This window comes from Heterocephalus glaber, unplaced genomic scaffold (assembly GCF_053883595.1).
Source record: "Heterocephalus glaber isolate CG9 unplaced genomic scaffold, H.glaber_assembly_v1.0 deba00001613, whole genome shotgun sequence".
In the NCBI taxonomy this organism is placed as follows: domain Eukaryota; kingdom Metazoa; phylum Chordata; class Mammalia; order Rodentia; family Bathyergidae; genus Heterocephalus; species Heterocephalus glaber.
This window is the reverse complement of record NW_028258384.1, coordinates 27,109,290-27,121,127: the sequence shown is the minus strand read 5'-3', so window position 1 is coordinate 27,121,127 and position 11,838 is coordinate 27,109,290. Positions and strand designations below refer to the sequence as shown.

Genomic DNA, 11,838 nt, shown 5'->3' with positions numbered 1-11,838 from the left:
CTTGCCTGGAATCAGTTTATAAAAGGAAGGATACCTGTGCAGGATTAGTTCAAGATGGATGAGCGCCTTCTAGACATATGTGTGCATACACACATACAGTAGGTATGTGTTTTTCCCACACATAGTCTCACGGTCACATGCTTGCTGGAGTCCATCTCACAAATACACTTCAATAGTAGCCATATACGTGTACATGTAGCAAGATGTGAGTGTTGCCCCAGGGTGATTAAAGGTGGTTCACAAATGTCAATGTGGGGAGGTTGTTTTGGGGTATAGATGTATATAAGCCAATTAAATTGCAGATTACACTTTCCCTTTTACCCCCAAGATAAATAAATCAAATTAAAAACACACACTGACATCTTCCCAGGTGTCACACAGGCAACTACCTGGAAGGTCCGCAGTTTGCACTTCCACTTTCCTATGACACCTTCACTTTGCCCTGAGGGGCCTTCTCATATAAGGAGGGTTGTTCCTCAGCATTCCTTGGTGAAGGCTTCTTCTCAGAAGACCAATCTTCAGGCTTTCGGGCAATCAGCAAGCGGCAGGTGAGTAGAATTCCAAACACCAGAGCATGGGCATAGCGCTTGAGAGGATCACCGACCAGCTGGTGGAAGAAGAGCACAGCCAGCACCAGAAAGAGTAGGCAGAAGTTGGCCACATCTTTGAGGCGTCCAGGAACAAGGGTCATGATGATGCCGCAGGCTACTTCAAGGGTACCAATACTTTTTCGGAGGAGAATGGAATTAATGCCCATTTTCTTCAGCAGAGGAAGGGCTCTGACATAGCTCTTGTAAGCACGTTTCTAGAGTGGGGATACCATAAGGAAATTACTGTATTAATGATGATTTTAACATTAGAATGAAGAAAACACAAGCAGAGGCCTCCTTCCCTACTACTGCCCTTCCACATCAGCCAAGGGTATCATGTTTTTCACTTTGTTCTCTAAATAATAGCCCTGTATTTAAGATAAAGTAAGTAATTTGATAGGATCCCTGTCATGTAAAATTTTGTAGCAGCATTTCTTTGGTTCAAATGTCTGTGTCCCCTAAAATTCATATTGAAATCCTAACCCCCAAGACAATGGTACTAGTAAATGGGACCATTGGGAATGATTGGGTCATTGGGTGGAACCCTTGTGAATGGAATTAGTGCTTTTAAAAAGGTCCCAGAGATCCGCCTTGCCCCTTCCACAACACAAGGACACAACCAGGAAGTACCATTTATGAGCCAGAAAGATGGCCCTTACCAGACTCCAAATTTGCTGACACTTTTATCTTGGACTTCCCAGTTTTTAGAACTTTGAGAAATCAGTTTTAGTTACTTATAAGCTAACAATTTGTGTTATTTTCTAAGAGTAGTCTTAATAGAATAAGACAAGCACCAAAGGTAGTAAACCAAAGAATTTGGCTTCATAGTTTTAAAATAGTTGCTGATTAAAAATCATAAACATTAAAAATTTAAAAGAAAATTCATTGGACCCATAAAAACTGGTTGGTGTTAGCCACATCCACGTTTTTAGTACCTGCCTTATCCAAACCCAGATGTATACGAATACCAAACAAAATGAAACAAGGCAATGTAAAATATGGTAAAGTCTCACTGATTTGGATTTCCCTAATTTGGAATCTGTGATATTTCAAAAAAAGAGCTGAGCTGCAGTTTTCATTTGTGGAATCTATAAAAATGAAAGAATTGCTGAGTGAATAGAAAAATAAAAATGTATGCAAGTATTACCCCTTTTGTGTCTAAAATACAGAAAAAACAGTATCATTCTAATGTTCACTGAGATAAATGTTAGAACTTTACCATACTTTGGTTAGCCTGGTTCCAGTTTATTAATTTTAATGCAACAAATATTTATTGAACATCTACTATGGGTTATACATTAGAGATACAGAGATGACTAAGGATTAAGAAGCCTTCAGTGTGGTGAGGGGAAACAGATGTGTAAACAATGGTATATTAGGAGTAACAGGAGTGGGGGTACAGGAGCAGGAGTAACTCAATTTAAGGTTTATTGAATTATGGTATCTCTAAGACATCCAAGTGGAGATAAGTGGCAGACAGCTCAGGTAGAAGTCTGGACTAAAGATCAGTTATGGTTAATCATCAGTATGCCCAGGGAGGGAAATGGTGTGACACACATTTAAGAAATGGGAAGAGAAAGCAAGTCCATAAAGCAGACAGAAAAAAGTATAGTCAAAGAAGTGGGAGGAAAACCAGGAGAGATAAGGTCTTGGAGGGCAAGAGGAGTTTTAAGAATAGACTAGTGGGGTTGGAGGTGCACTTTGGTTAGAGGGCACGTGCTTAGCATATGTAAGGCCCTGGGTCAGTCCTTAGTGTATGCACTCATGTGTGCGTGTGTGCATGTGTGCATGTGTGTGTGCGTGTGGATGCACACACACAGGCACCACATGCAAAACATTACAGTTGGCTTTCCAAATCTACAGTTTCTGCATATATGGAGTCAACCAACTGCAGATTGAAAATATTTGGGGAAAATTACATCTGTATGAACATGTACAGACTTTTGTCTTTTTATTTCCTAAGCTATATATATATATATAATTTACATAGCATTTACATTGTATTAGATATTATAAGTAATCTAGATATGATTTAAACTACGAGAGGATGTGCATAGATAATATGCAAATAGTATGCCATTTTATAGAAGAAACTTGGGCCTCCAAGGATTTTGGTATTCTTAGAGAGAAACCTAAAACTAAGTCCTCATGGATAAAAAGGAGTGGGTTATAGTATAAGAATCAGACAGAAAGCCAACTTGACTTCTCAGAAGGACTGGCATTTAGAATAGTCCACACACTCTAGTTTCCAAACAAAGACCTTTCTCTTACTTTTTGTACAAGTGATGCACCTTTATTTCATGGATTAATGATTGTGAATGGCACAAAATAATCTTTTATGAGGAATGTTAGAAGACTGGTGATTTAGTGAAAAAATCCACATCAACTTAGCTTCAAATTCCATCCCTGCCACTTTCTAGTTGGATGTCCACAAGCAAATTATTTGACCTCTCTGAGTCTCATTTTCCTGAGCAGGGTGAGGACTATGTGAAGTAGGTGAGGCTACTTGCCTTGGCTGCAAAATTTAAGAGGGCAGCAAAAACACTAATTAATGAAGATAAATAGTATCCATGATAAACAAAATATCAAGATTTTAAATAAAGACAGGTACTGACTCTTCTATTGCATGACCCTCCCTCACTTAACTCTCCCTAATTCCTGCTCTTTCAGAGACTATTTAAAATTTCACGGTACCCTGGTCCCTACCTTGTTTCTGAGTATATAATACCAAATGTTAGTTCTTCCTTTTTTTCTTCTCATCTTAGGTTAAATGGCAGATTTTTCTGACAGAAATTAGGAGAGAGGTTGGCTAGTAGGCAGAGTAAATCATAGGCTGAACCAAGTGGACCAGAGCCAAGTTGAGCTGAAGGGTAAAAGGTGGTGGTAACAGGCCTGCCCCTTTCCTCTCACTATTAACCTAGATACATACCACGGGTACACACCCACCTCCTCTGCACTCTGGTGATGGTAGCAGGGGTACAGTAGGGAAAGAAGTCTGAACCCCAGAGGCTTCCTTAACTCTTTTAAGTAAGGACCATTTCTAATTAGCAACACAAAGTTTCTCAAGGGGCAATTTCTAAATTCTAAGTATAAGCTTCTGAGTGATGAACACAGGAGGCAAGATGAGTTTTTACAGTCAGTTTGCAGCCAAGACTTCCAGATGCTGGCTGAGTGGCTTCTGGTGACTTCATTTTTCATGAGGGCTAACCACTCATTAGTCAAGATTAGATTCTTCTATACTGTACATACACTGTAGTGGAATCTGCAATCTGGGGCCAAATTCCAGGTTTTTAAATCAAGTTTTTTATGACTTCCGTGATCTTTTCCTCTCAATTTTGTTTAACTCCACACTCTCTTTTCTACTGCAGCTGTGGATATTTTTATGCAACTGTTGTCTCTTTCTTTCAAGAGGAAATTACATGTGAAAATGACATTTCGTCAAATCTTTAGTTCTAAACTGAGTAGGTACAAATAGGATCTATTCTCCAGGACTTCAAAAAGGGAATGTATAGTTTGTTAGGGATGTGCCTAAGCTTGGATGGGACTTAACATTTATGGGAAGCCCTTTATTCTTGTGGAGTAGGATAGGGACACCAAAATAGAAAATACTACTGTTGTCAGCCCCGTTACTATGCTTGGTCCAGGCCACCTCAATTCTAACAATAAAAAAGTCACCTGTCTTGGGTCTATAGTAACTGGGTCCCTAAACACTTAAATAGTATTGGTAATAAGAATAAAGAAGGTTAACCAATTTGCTTTCCCATAAAGCTCTTACAATTCACTTTATTTGGTCTGCTTTCTTTCCTTTGAAATGATACAGATCCTCAAACCATAGCTTTCTTAAGGGGAAAGAAGTAGGAAAGTGAAGGGCTTAGTCAAATATTTAAATCCTTGTTATCAAAAGGAATCATCCAGCAATATCCTTGGACTGGAATTCCTAAAATGAGTTAAATTCCAATTTTAGTTTTTCCTTTTCCCCTACATTGCTTGGAGAAAATTAGTATTTTATTACCTCACCTTCCCCTTTTGTAAATTAAATGAGCATTTTGTAGATTAGACAAAGAATCTGGTACGTTACCATTAACCAAAGTATGGGCACACACACACAATTTATCAATAATGAACCGCACAATTTGAAATAGATACATTTGCAAACTGCAGTAATTATTTTATTGATAATGATGATGAATCAAGTAGGTCCATTCTTGTGGTATGAAACATATGATTCAGACATGAGTCAAAAGTATATGGAGAATTTCTTTAGTCATAAGTTTTGAAAAACACTTTTTGTTGTTTCTTCTTCACAATGCCCCAGGGACCATGATCTCACATTAATGATATTAAACTTAGCTCAAAACTGTCAAATAATATTCACCTTTGATCACAATTAATAACCAACCTAAGCCAGCTAACAAGACAAAATGGAAACAGAAGGTAAGTGGTATTATCTACTTTAATTCATCTATGCCAATTAGGTGAAAGAAGAAAATAATTGAGCTACTATATTGTGAAATATACTTAAAGTTCAAAAACAGGTAAAATTAACTTGTATTGGTGGAAATAAGGATACTTATTAGCCTTGGGCTCTGAGCTGGTGTTCTGGGGTTACTACTCATGTGTTATTTGTTATGGATACCTGGTTACACAGGAGTACTCTGAAAAATTCTTGTACAATTATGAGCATATTTCAGCATATATGTCATACTTTAATAAAATTTATAGAGAAAAAGCTATATGAAAGCAGAAGATGGTACTAAAAACTATATTTGACTAAAATTCTCAGCCTGGTTGCTATTTAGACCATAAAGCCTACATCAGCATAAATTTACTGACTCGTGCATTATTTTACCAAATCTTTGTAGGAAAAATAAAGCTATCTCTGAATCATAAATCATTGTTTAAATGCAATAAAAATCCCATCATATATTTAATTGGCAAATATCCAGATGAATGATAAACATCTTTTAACCAATTCTACTTTACATTCTCATTTAATGCCCACCTAAAGTGGAAGTTGGCAAGCCTGGTCCTATTAAGTGGATCCTTTCCACATTGCATCTTAGGGCAGAAGAGTGCTTTCTACTCTCTGCCAAAGGTCACTCTGAAACAAACTCAGCTGTTGGCCATACTGAGAGTCCACAAGTTCCCCGACATAAACTCTGATGTATAGCTGAGCTCATGATGGCTAATTGCATGAACTAAGCAAAGTCACTTCACATCTCAGGGTCTCAGTTTCCTCTCTAAGGGAATAAATGTACTGTACCACCTCAGAGGGCAGTCTGAGTATCAGTGAATTACTACCTTATTACATAGTTGACAAGCAATTAATGGCAGTGATTGGAAGCTTAAAAGATTGCCTATGAAAACTAAATAAACTGCTTAAGTATACTGGGAGTATTTCTCCAGGGTTATATAAATAGGAGGGTTTTAACTACAGATAACTAAATCAGTCAAATCAACAAACCTTTACTATGAGAGGATGCAAAAAAAAAAAAAATTAGTAGCTTGCTCCATTATCCTCAGGGCCAAAATTCTTTGGCTTCTTTGTGACAGAATTTTGGTGTTTTCTAATAATTCCATATGTAGTCCCCCTGTGGTTACAGAATGGAACCATTACTATAGAAAGCTGAATACCAAATTTAATGCAAGTTAACCATTCATATGTTCCCAGTCACTGAACAAAAACATACTTAGTAGCAACTGTAAAGTACTGTCTCCCAATTCAAGTAAATTAATGCAGACATTTAGTTAAAGGAGTGGCTCATCATTTTGGACTCATGTGGAATTTAGAGTATTCTATAATAATATTTGCTTTTTCTTGGCTGGGCACGAGTGCATGCCTGTAATTCCAGCACTTGAGAGGCTGATGCAGGGGGATCACCATGAGTTCGAGGGTAGCCTGGCCTACATTTGGAGTTGAATTCCAGCCTGAACAACATAGCATGACCCTGTCTCAAAAAATCTAATAATAATAATAATAATAGGTTATTCTGAAGAGGGTATGAGACAACATAGGCCAAATGGACTATTGAGAGATGCATCTACTGATTCTACATGGGATCCCTGTATATTGCACAACAGCAAATTGACTTTTCAATATTAGTTGATTGTGCATTGTTCACCAGTGCATACAAAATTAGCATCTTGTTCTTCTAAATGCTTGATTTCAATCCCTTAAACTGACCATTCAAATTAATTGGAAAACCGCTGCATAAAATAAAATCAATTTCATCATCACCTCATCCAGAGCACTTCTTCAACCCCCACTATAGTAAACACTGCACCAGACACTTTCATATGCAATCTCAGTTCATATTTACAACTTTCTAAGATAGGTATCACTATTCTCATTTTATGAATAAGGGAACTGAGACATTAAGAGTGTCAGGACTCAGACTCAAGTCTGTATGAATCCAAAGGCTGCAGTCTTTCCACCAACATTTCCTGGCTTCTCCCATAGAGCCAGGGAAAAACTTCATAGTCATTTGTCTGTTTGGTTTTTAACAGTGATTCCCCGTGGGGGGAGTAACACCTAAGCATAACACTAATGGGTTTACAACAAGGGAAAGTGGCAGAAAAGCAAAAACAAAAACTAAATTTAAAAAATTGGTTCTGAAGCCAGGAGTGGTAGCACATGCCTATAATTCCAGCACTCTGGGAGACTGAGGCAGGATGATTGCATCTTTAAGCCCAGCCTGGGCAACTTAGCCACTTAGTGAGATCTGTCAAAAATGTAATGTAATAAAGGGGTGGGGATGTAGCTCAGTGTAAAAGCTCTGGGTTCAATCCCTAGTACCATGCCCCTCCCCCAACAAAAATGTTTCTGAAGTAAAACAAACCCCAAAAATATATATTAGGGAGTCGAACTGATACAGAAAAAGGAGGTAAGAATGTGCAAGATATTTTCAAGGATCAATTGTAGGTTTTGGCATCCAGAAAATCCAAGAGTTTCAACCATTAATGACCCCATTACTGGAAGTATTGAGTCATGGACTTGCTTTCTGATCTCTGCTCCAGTAGCTTACCTATGACCTTGGGTGAGTCATTAAACCTGTTGTGCTTCAGTGTACCTGTTAGTAATAGAAGAATAACTACTAAAAATGAATCTACTCACAGAAATGTTTTAAAGAACAAATAATCTTTAGAAAAATGACAACAGCAGCAACACTTTGAGAGCTTATGAGAAAAGCCACTGCAGTGCCTGTCAATGCAGAGAAATCACTCCTAAATGGAAAACAGAAATTCCAGACAATCATCCCAACTGAGGGACTGTCCTGAGGTTCTGAGGGACTGTTGGTCCTTCCAAAAAGCAAGAAATGGCTTTTGAACTGCATTATCAAGAGCAAGCCAGGAAAATCTGAGGCTGACTAGCTAAGGCAATGCTAGAGTGACATTAATTTACCCATCCATTCTGCAAATATATATATATATATATACACACACACACACACATATCACTTTCTTTGTACTAAAACTGAACCCCCTACTTTCCTATGGGATAAAGAAGAAAGCTGGGCCAAACCTAGGCACTATGCACTGGCCTGATGCTCAGTGCAGGAGGGACCCTGAAAAAGTGCAGTTTGAAAATCCTCTTCAAGCTTCATACCACTGTGCCACCTACCTCCCAGTTAGCTATAGTCTTTCCATTCCCTCCAGCTGCCCAAGCAGAGAAGCATAAAATGTACATCCCTGGTACCAAAAAAAAATGTGCATACACACACACACACACACACACACACACAATAGGTCTATACTGCTGTATTAGATTATAATTATTTAAGTATATTTCTGTGTATGATATGAAATCTTCATGTTTATTTTTTTTTCTTCCTCTTCTTTTTTTTTTTTTTTTGATTAGGCTGCAATAGACAGTTCTACTCCCTAGAGGAAACCTACTGTAAACTCATTTGTGGCTGGTCCTCTTCGTGAGCTCCTGCCAACCTGGTAGGAAGCTTCCCGGTGACTCCATCTTAGTTGGATTGCCTGCACAGCCTAGCACTGTACTTAGAGTGCCTCTTGAGGGGGTGGGGGCTCTAAGGCAGCTGAGCAAGGTCTAGAGGGCAGGGAGTATACCGAAGAGGGTACTGTGTCCCTAAGGAAAAGGAAAGCTTAAAAACAGTATAGTGTATACAAATATAATTTATATATGAAAAATAAAGCACAAGCACATTCATTTATTTATAATCTAACACTAAACTACAACCAAGACAAAAATATAATGACATTTTATTTGCACTCTGTCATTCTGCCCCAGTTCCTTCAATCCCTTTGGTAGCTTCTGCTACCTCACACCCCCTACCTCAACCCCCCACCTATGCATGATGCTGGAGATACTTATTTTGACCTGATTTTAGTTCCATCTGGTTAAACATTCTAGGAGGAGCAGAGGAAAGAAGGAGAAGTATATTAGGATTTGCCACTAGGGCTATTCCTAAGCCGTTGAGTCCCAGCTACCCTCCCCCACCCCAGGGTGATCCTGTGGTAAAGAAGCAATGGAGAGTTCAAGCTCAAATCCTGAGACAGAATCCAGAGCTGCCTGCTAACATTTTCGGGGCATCTACCATTTGCCAGTCTCCATCCATTTGCAGCTCATGGGGAGGGGCCCTGGTAAGCTCTGCAGTAAGTTCCAGGAGAGGCATTAATTCCTCTTAACATGTAAAGCTATTCTTCCCTGCCCCAGCCCTAACAGGGACTTGCTGTTGCTCTTTTTTCTCTCCCCTGTGCTCCTTCCCAAAGCTCATTTCCTTCTTGACCTTGAGAGCCCCATAATGTGCTCCCTCCCATTATTGGAAGTCTGGAAAAGGCTTTGAGCAGGTTCCCTCAGCTGGGGCTGGGAAATGAAGAGGCAAAGTGACAGGGCGAGAGACCGAAAGTGCTGGAAACATCCCTTGCTGTTTCCTGGTACCCCACAACATAAGAGCAAGTCCTCATCACACCCTGAGGGAAGCAGCCCAGCCCCATGGTTGCAAAGATGTTTTGTCCAGTCACCTTCGGGTGATTTCTACTCTGCAGAGGGGAAACCCTGCAGAGGGCCTGGCCCTGGGCATCCACAGGCGGCACAGTGGGGATTATGGGCTGTTTTTCAGGAGAGAAAAGGAAGACTTTTCAGATTTTGCAGATTTGCCTACACACAAAGCAAAGTAAAACAAAGCATCCAGCTCTCTCTTGGGAGAAGGGGCAGAAGCCAGAGCTCAGTGACCTTTATTTGAGCTAAAACTGCTTTGTCTCAAGGATCCAGATATGTACCCAGGTGATTAGAGGAATACTATGGACTTTATGCCTGGGATGACTATCATGCCAGCCCTTACAAATTTCTTGTTTTAGTAGCCCTTTTTTCTCAGCTCTTCACCTCTTTACCTCTGTTCCTCCCTAAAATAAACTCTCTAGCTTGCTGAACTCTTAGTTCCAAAAGAAAGGATCAGACTTTGCAGACTGGTGGCCTGGACTTTGGGTGTGTGCTGGAAATAGAGAAGGGCTCCTGCCGCAGGTGCTGCGCAGGTCTCAGCATTCAGGTTTACTTGTGGTTGGTGGTACTCGCTGGGCAGCCCCTCCCCCAATTGGTATTCAGTGGCTCCGAAACAGTTTTTCCCAGCATAGCCTGGAAATGAAATTACTCTTGTCTGGCTGCTCCTTCTAAGCTGCAAACTTGTTGGGGACAAGAGAGGACCTGGGTTGGGGGTAGAGGTTAAGGGAATGGGACCAGAGATGGTGAAAGAAGGGGGGAGGTACTCGCAATGCCGTAGGGGTGCGCTCCTCAGCACCCATTTGCCTCACTTACCATCTCACTGTAGGCATCCTTGCTGAGCCTCGGGGTCAACTTGATAGTCCCCATGAAAACAAAGAAGAGTCCAAGAGCCACTGAGAGGGCTACGATAGTTACGGTTCTGGGGGATGCCATGGGGTCACCAAGGCAGGTCCCAACTAATCCTTCTGCTTTGCGCTGGCAGTTAGCACTGGGAGAGCTAGAGGGACGCTGCGGAGGCAGCAGGCAGCTAGAATGACAAAGGGAGAGCAGGGAGCGCTAGAGAAAAATTGAGAGATCGAAATTCAACCACTCTCACTACAACACTCGCTGGGTCCTAATGCCCTACGCTTGCACTTCGCAGACCAAAAGGACAGTCGGTCCAGAAGTTAAATGAAACCCTAAACTGAGGTGAGAACTTCAAGTCTTAAGTGGAGAGAAGATAGCTCATGCCTCCAGTTCAGTCACTGAGCGGCCCCTAAATGGGGGAATTCAGGAAGATGTGCTTTTAACCACTTCTCACTAGGCACACGTTTCATTTTCTCCTCTCACCTAGCCTCTTTTAGTATTCAGTTCCTTTTATTCACCTCTCCCTTTCTTTTTGTTTCTTTAATCAAAACGTTAGTTCTGAAAGAGTCCTTTGATGTCTGATGTTGGTAACAGTCAAGGATAAAACTGCAGTTGCCAGGTTTGATTACAGCTGAAGAGGGCTTTATTTTCCTCCTCCTTAAAAGCTTTTAATGGTCCCCATTGGTCAGTGCTTAACTGCAGTGTTTAATATGGCATTCAAAACTCTCCACATTTTGACCTGTCTCTCTTTGAAGATTTATCTTTTGATAGCTACCACTGCTGCATGCCACCCCTCATCTATCTACTTATTCATGGCTCCATATTTCCTGAGCTTTACTACCACTCCTAACTTTATTCATCACTACTTCCCATCACTCTTCATTAGCATTCAAACTTTTCTCCAGTGTCCCCTCCTTTATAAAGTCTTTACTGATCCATTCCCAGCCACATATGACTTCTTCCTCATCCTATTTTCTATGACAAAGCACAATATTTATTGACCCTTCAGTAAGTGTGAAACCGTATCCTTTGCTTGAATTAATTCATTTAATCTTTCCAGGAACACCTTAAACTAAGTATGACTCCCCATTTAATGGATGGTAATATTGAGGTGCAGGGAAGTTAAGTAACTTGTTCAATAGTAGAGAGCCAGGATTAAAATCTGGACAATCATTTCTTTATTATTACTGGTAGTAGTACATGTTTGCAGTACATAATGATGAAATGCATAACAAGGAGTTGATACATGAATACAACACATCTTAATTCTTTTTATTTCCCCTTCCCTTTTCCTCCCCCCACAGTCATTTCTAGAGCCCAAGCTCTTAAGTTTTGCTCTGTGCTTCTCCTATACTATTTTGCAATATTAATATGGCACTTACCATTTACCTAATATTGCTTAGCGCACGCGCGCACACACACACACACGAGAATAAA

General features: G+C 40.2%; 1 protein-coding gene across 1 annotated transcript; it reads right to left on the bottom strand.

Moving 5' to 3' along the window:
• Positions 1 to 241: 241 nt before the first annotated feature.
• Tmem35a (transmembrane protein 35A) lies at positions 242 to 10,624 on the bottom strand. The gene is made up of 2 exons (XM_004872578.3): positions 10,369 to 10,624; positions 242 to 805 (listed from the first exon to the last, which is right to left on the bottom strand). The coding sequence occupies exons 1-2, from the start codon at positions 10,486 to 10,488 to the stop codon at positions 422 to 424; spliced, it is 504 nt and encodes a 167-aa protein (XP_004872635.1). The 5' UTR covers positions 10,489 to 10,624; the 3' UTR covers positions 242 to 421.
• Positions 10,625 to 11,838: the final 1,214 nt, after the last annotated feature.

Bases quoted from the DNA above. Each gene is read 5' to 3' on its own strand.
- Tmem35a (XM_004872578.3), bottom strand. From the start codon at position 10,488: ATGGCATCCCCCAGAACCGTAACTATCGTAGCCCTCTCAGTGGCTCTT. The intron at 806-10,368 runs GTAAGTGAGGCA...TCCCCACTCTAG, and splicing joins AGGATGCCTACAGTGAGATG to AAACGTGCTTACAAGAGCTA.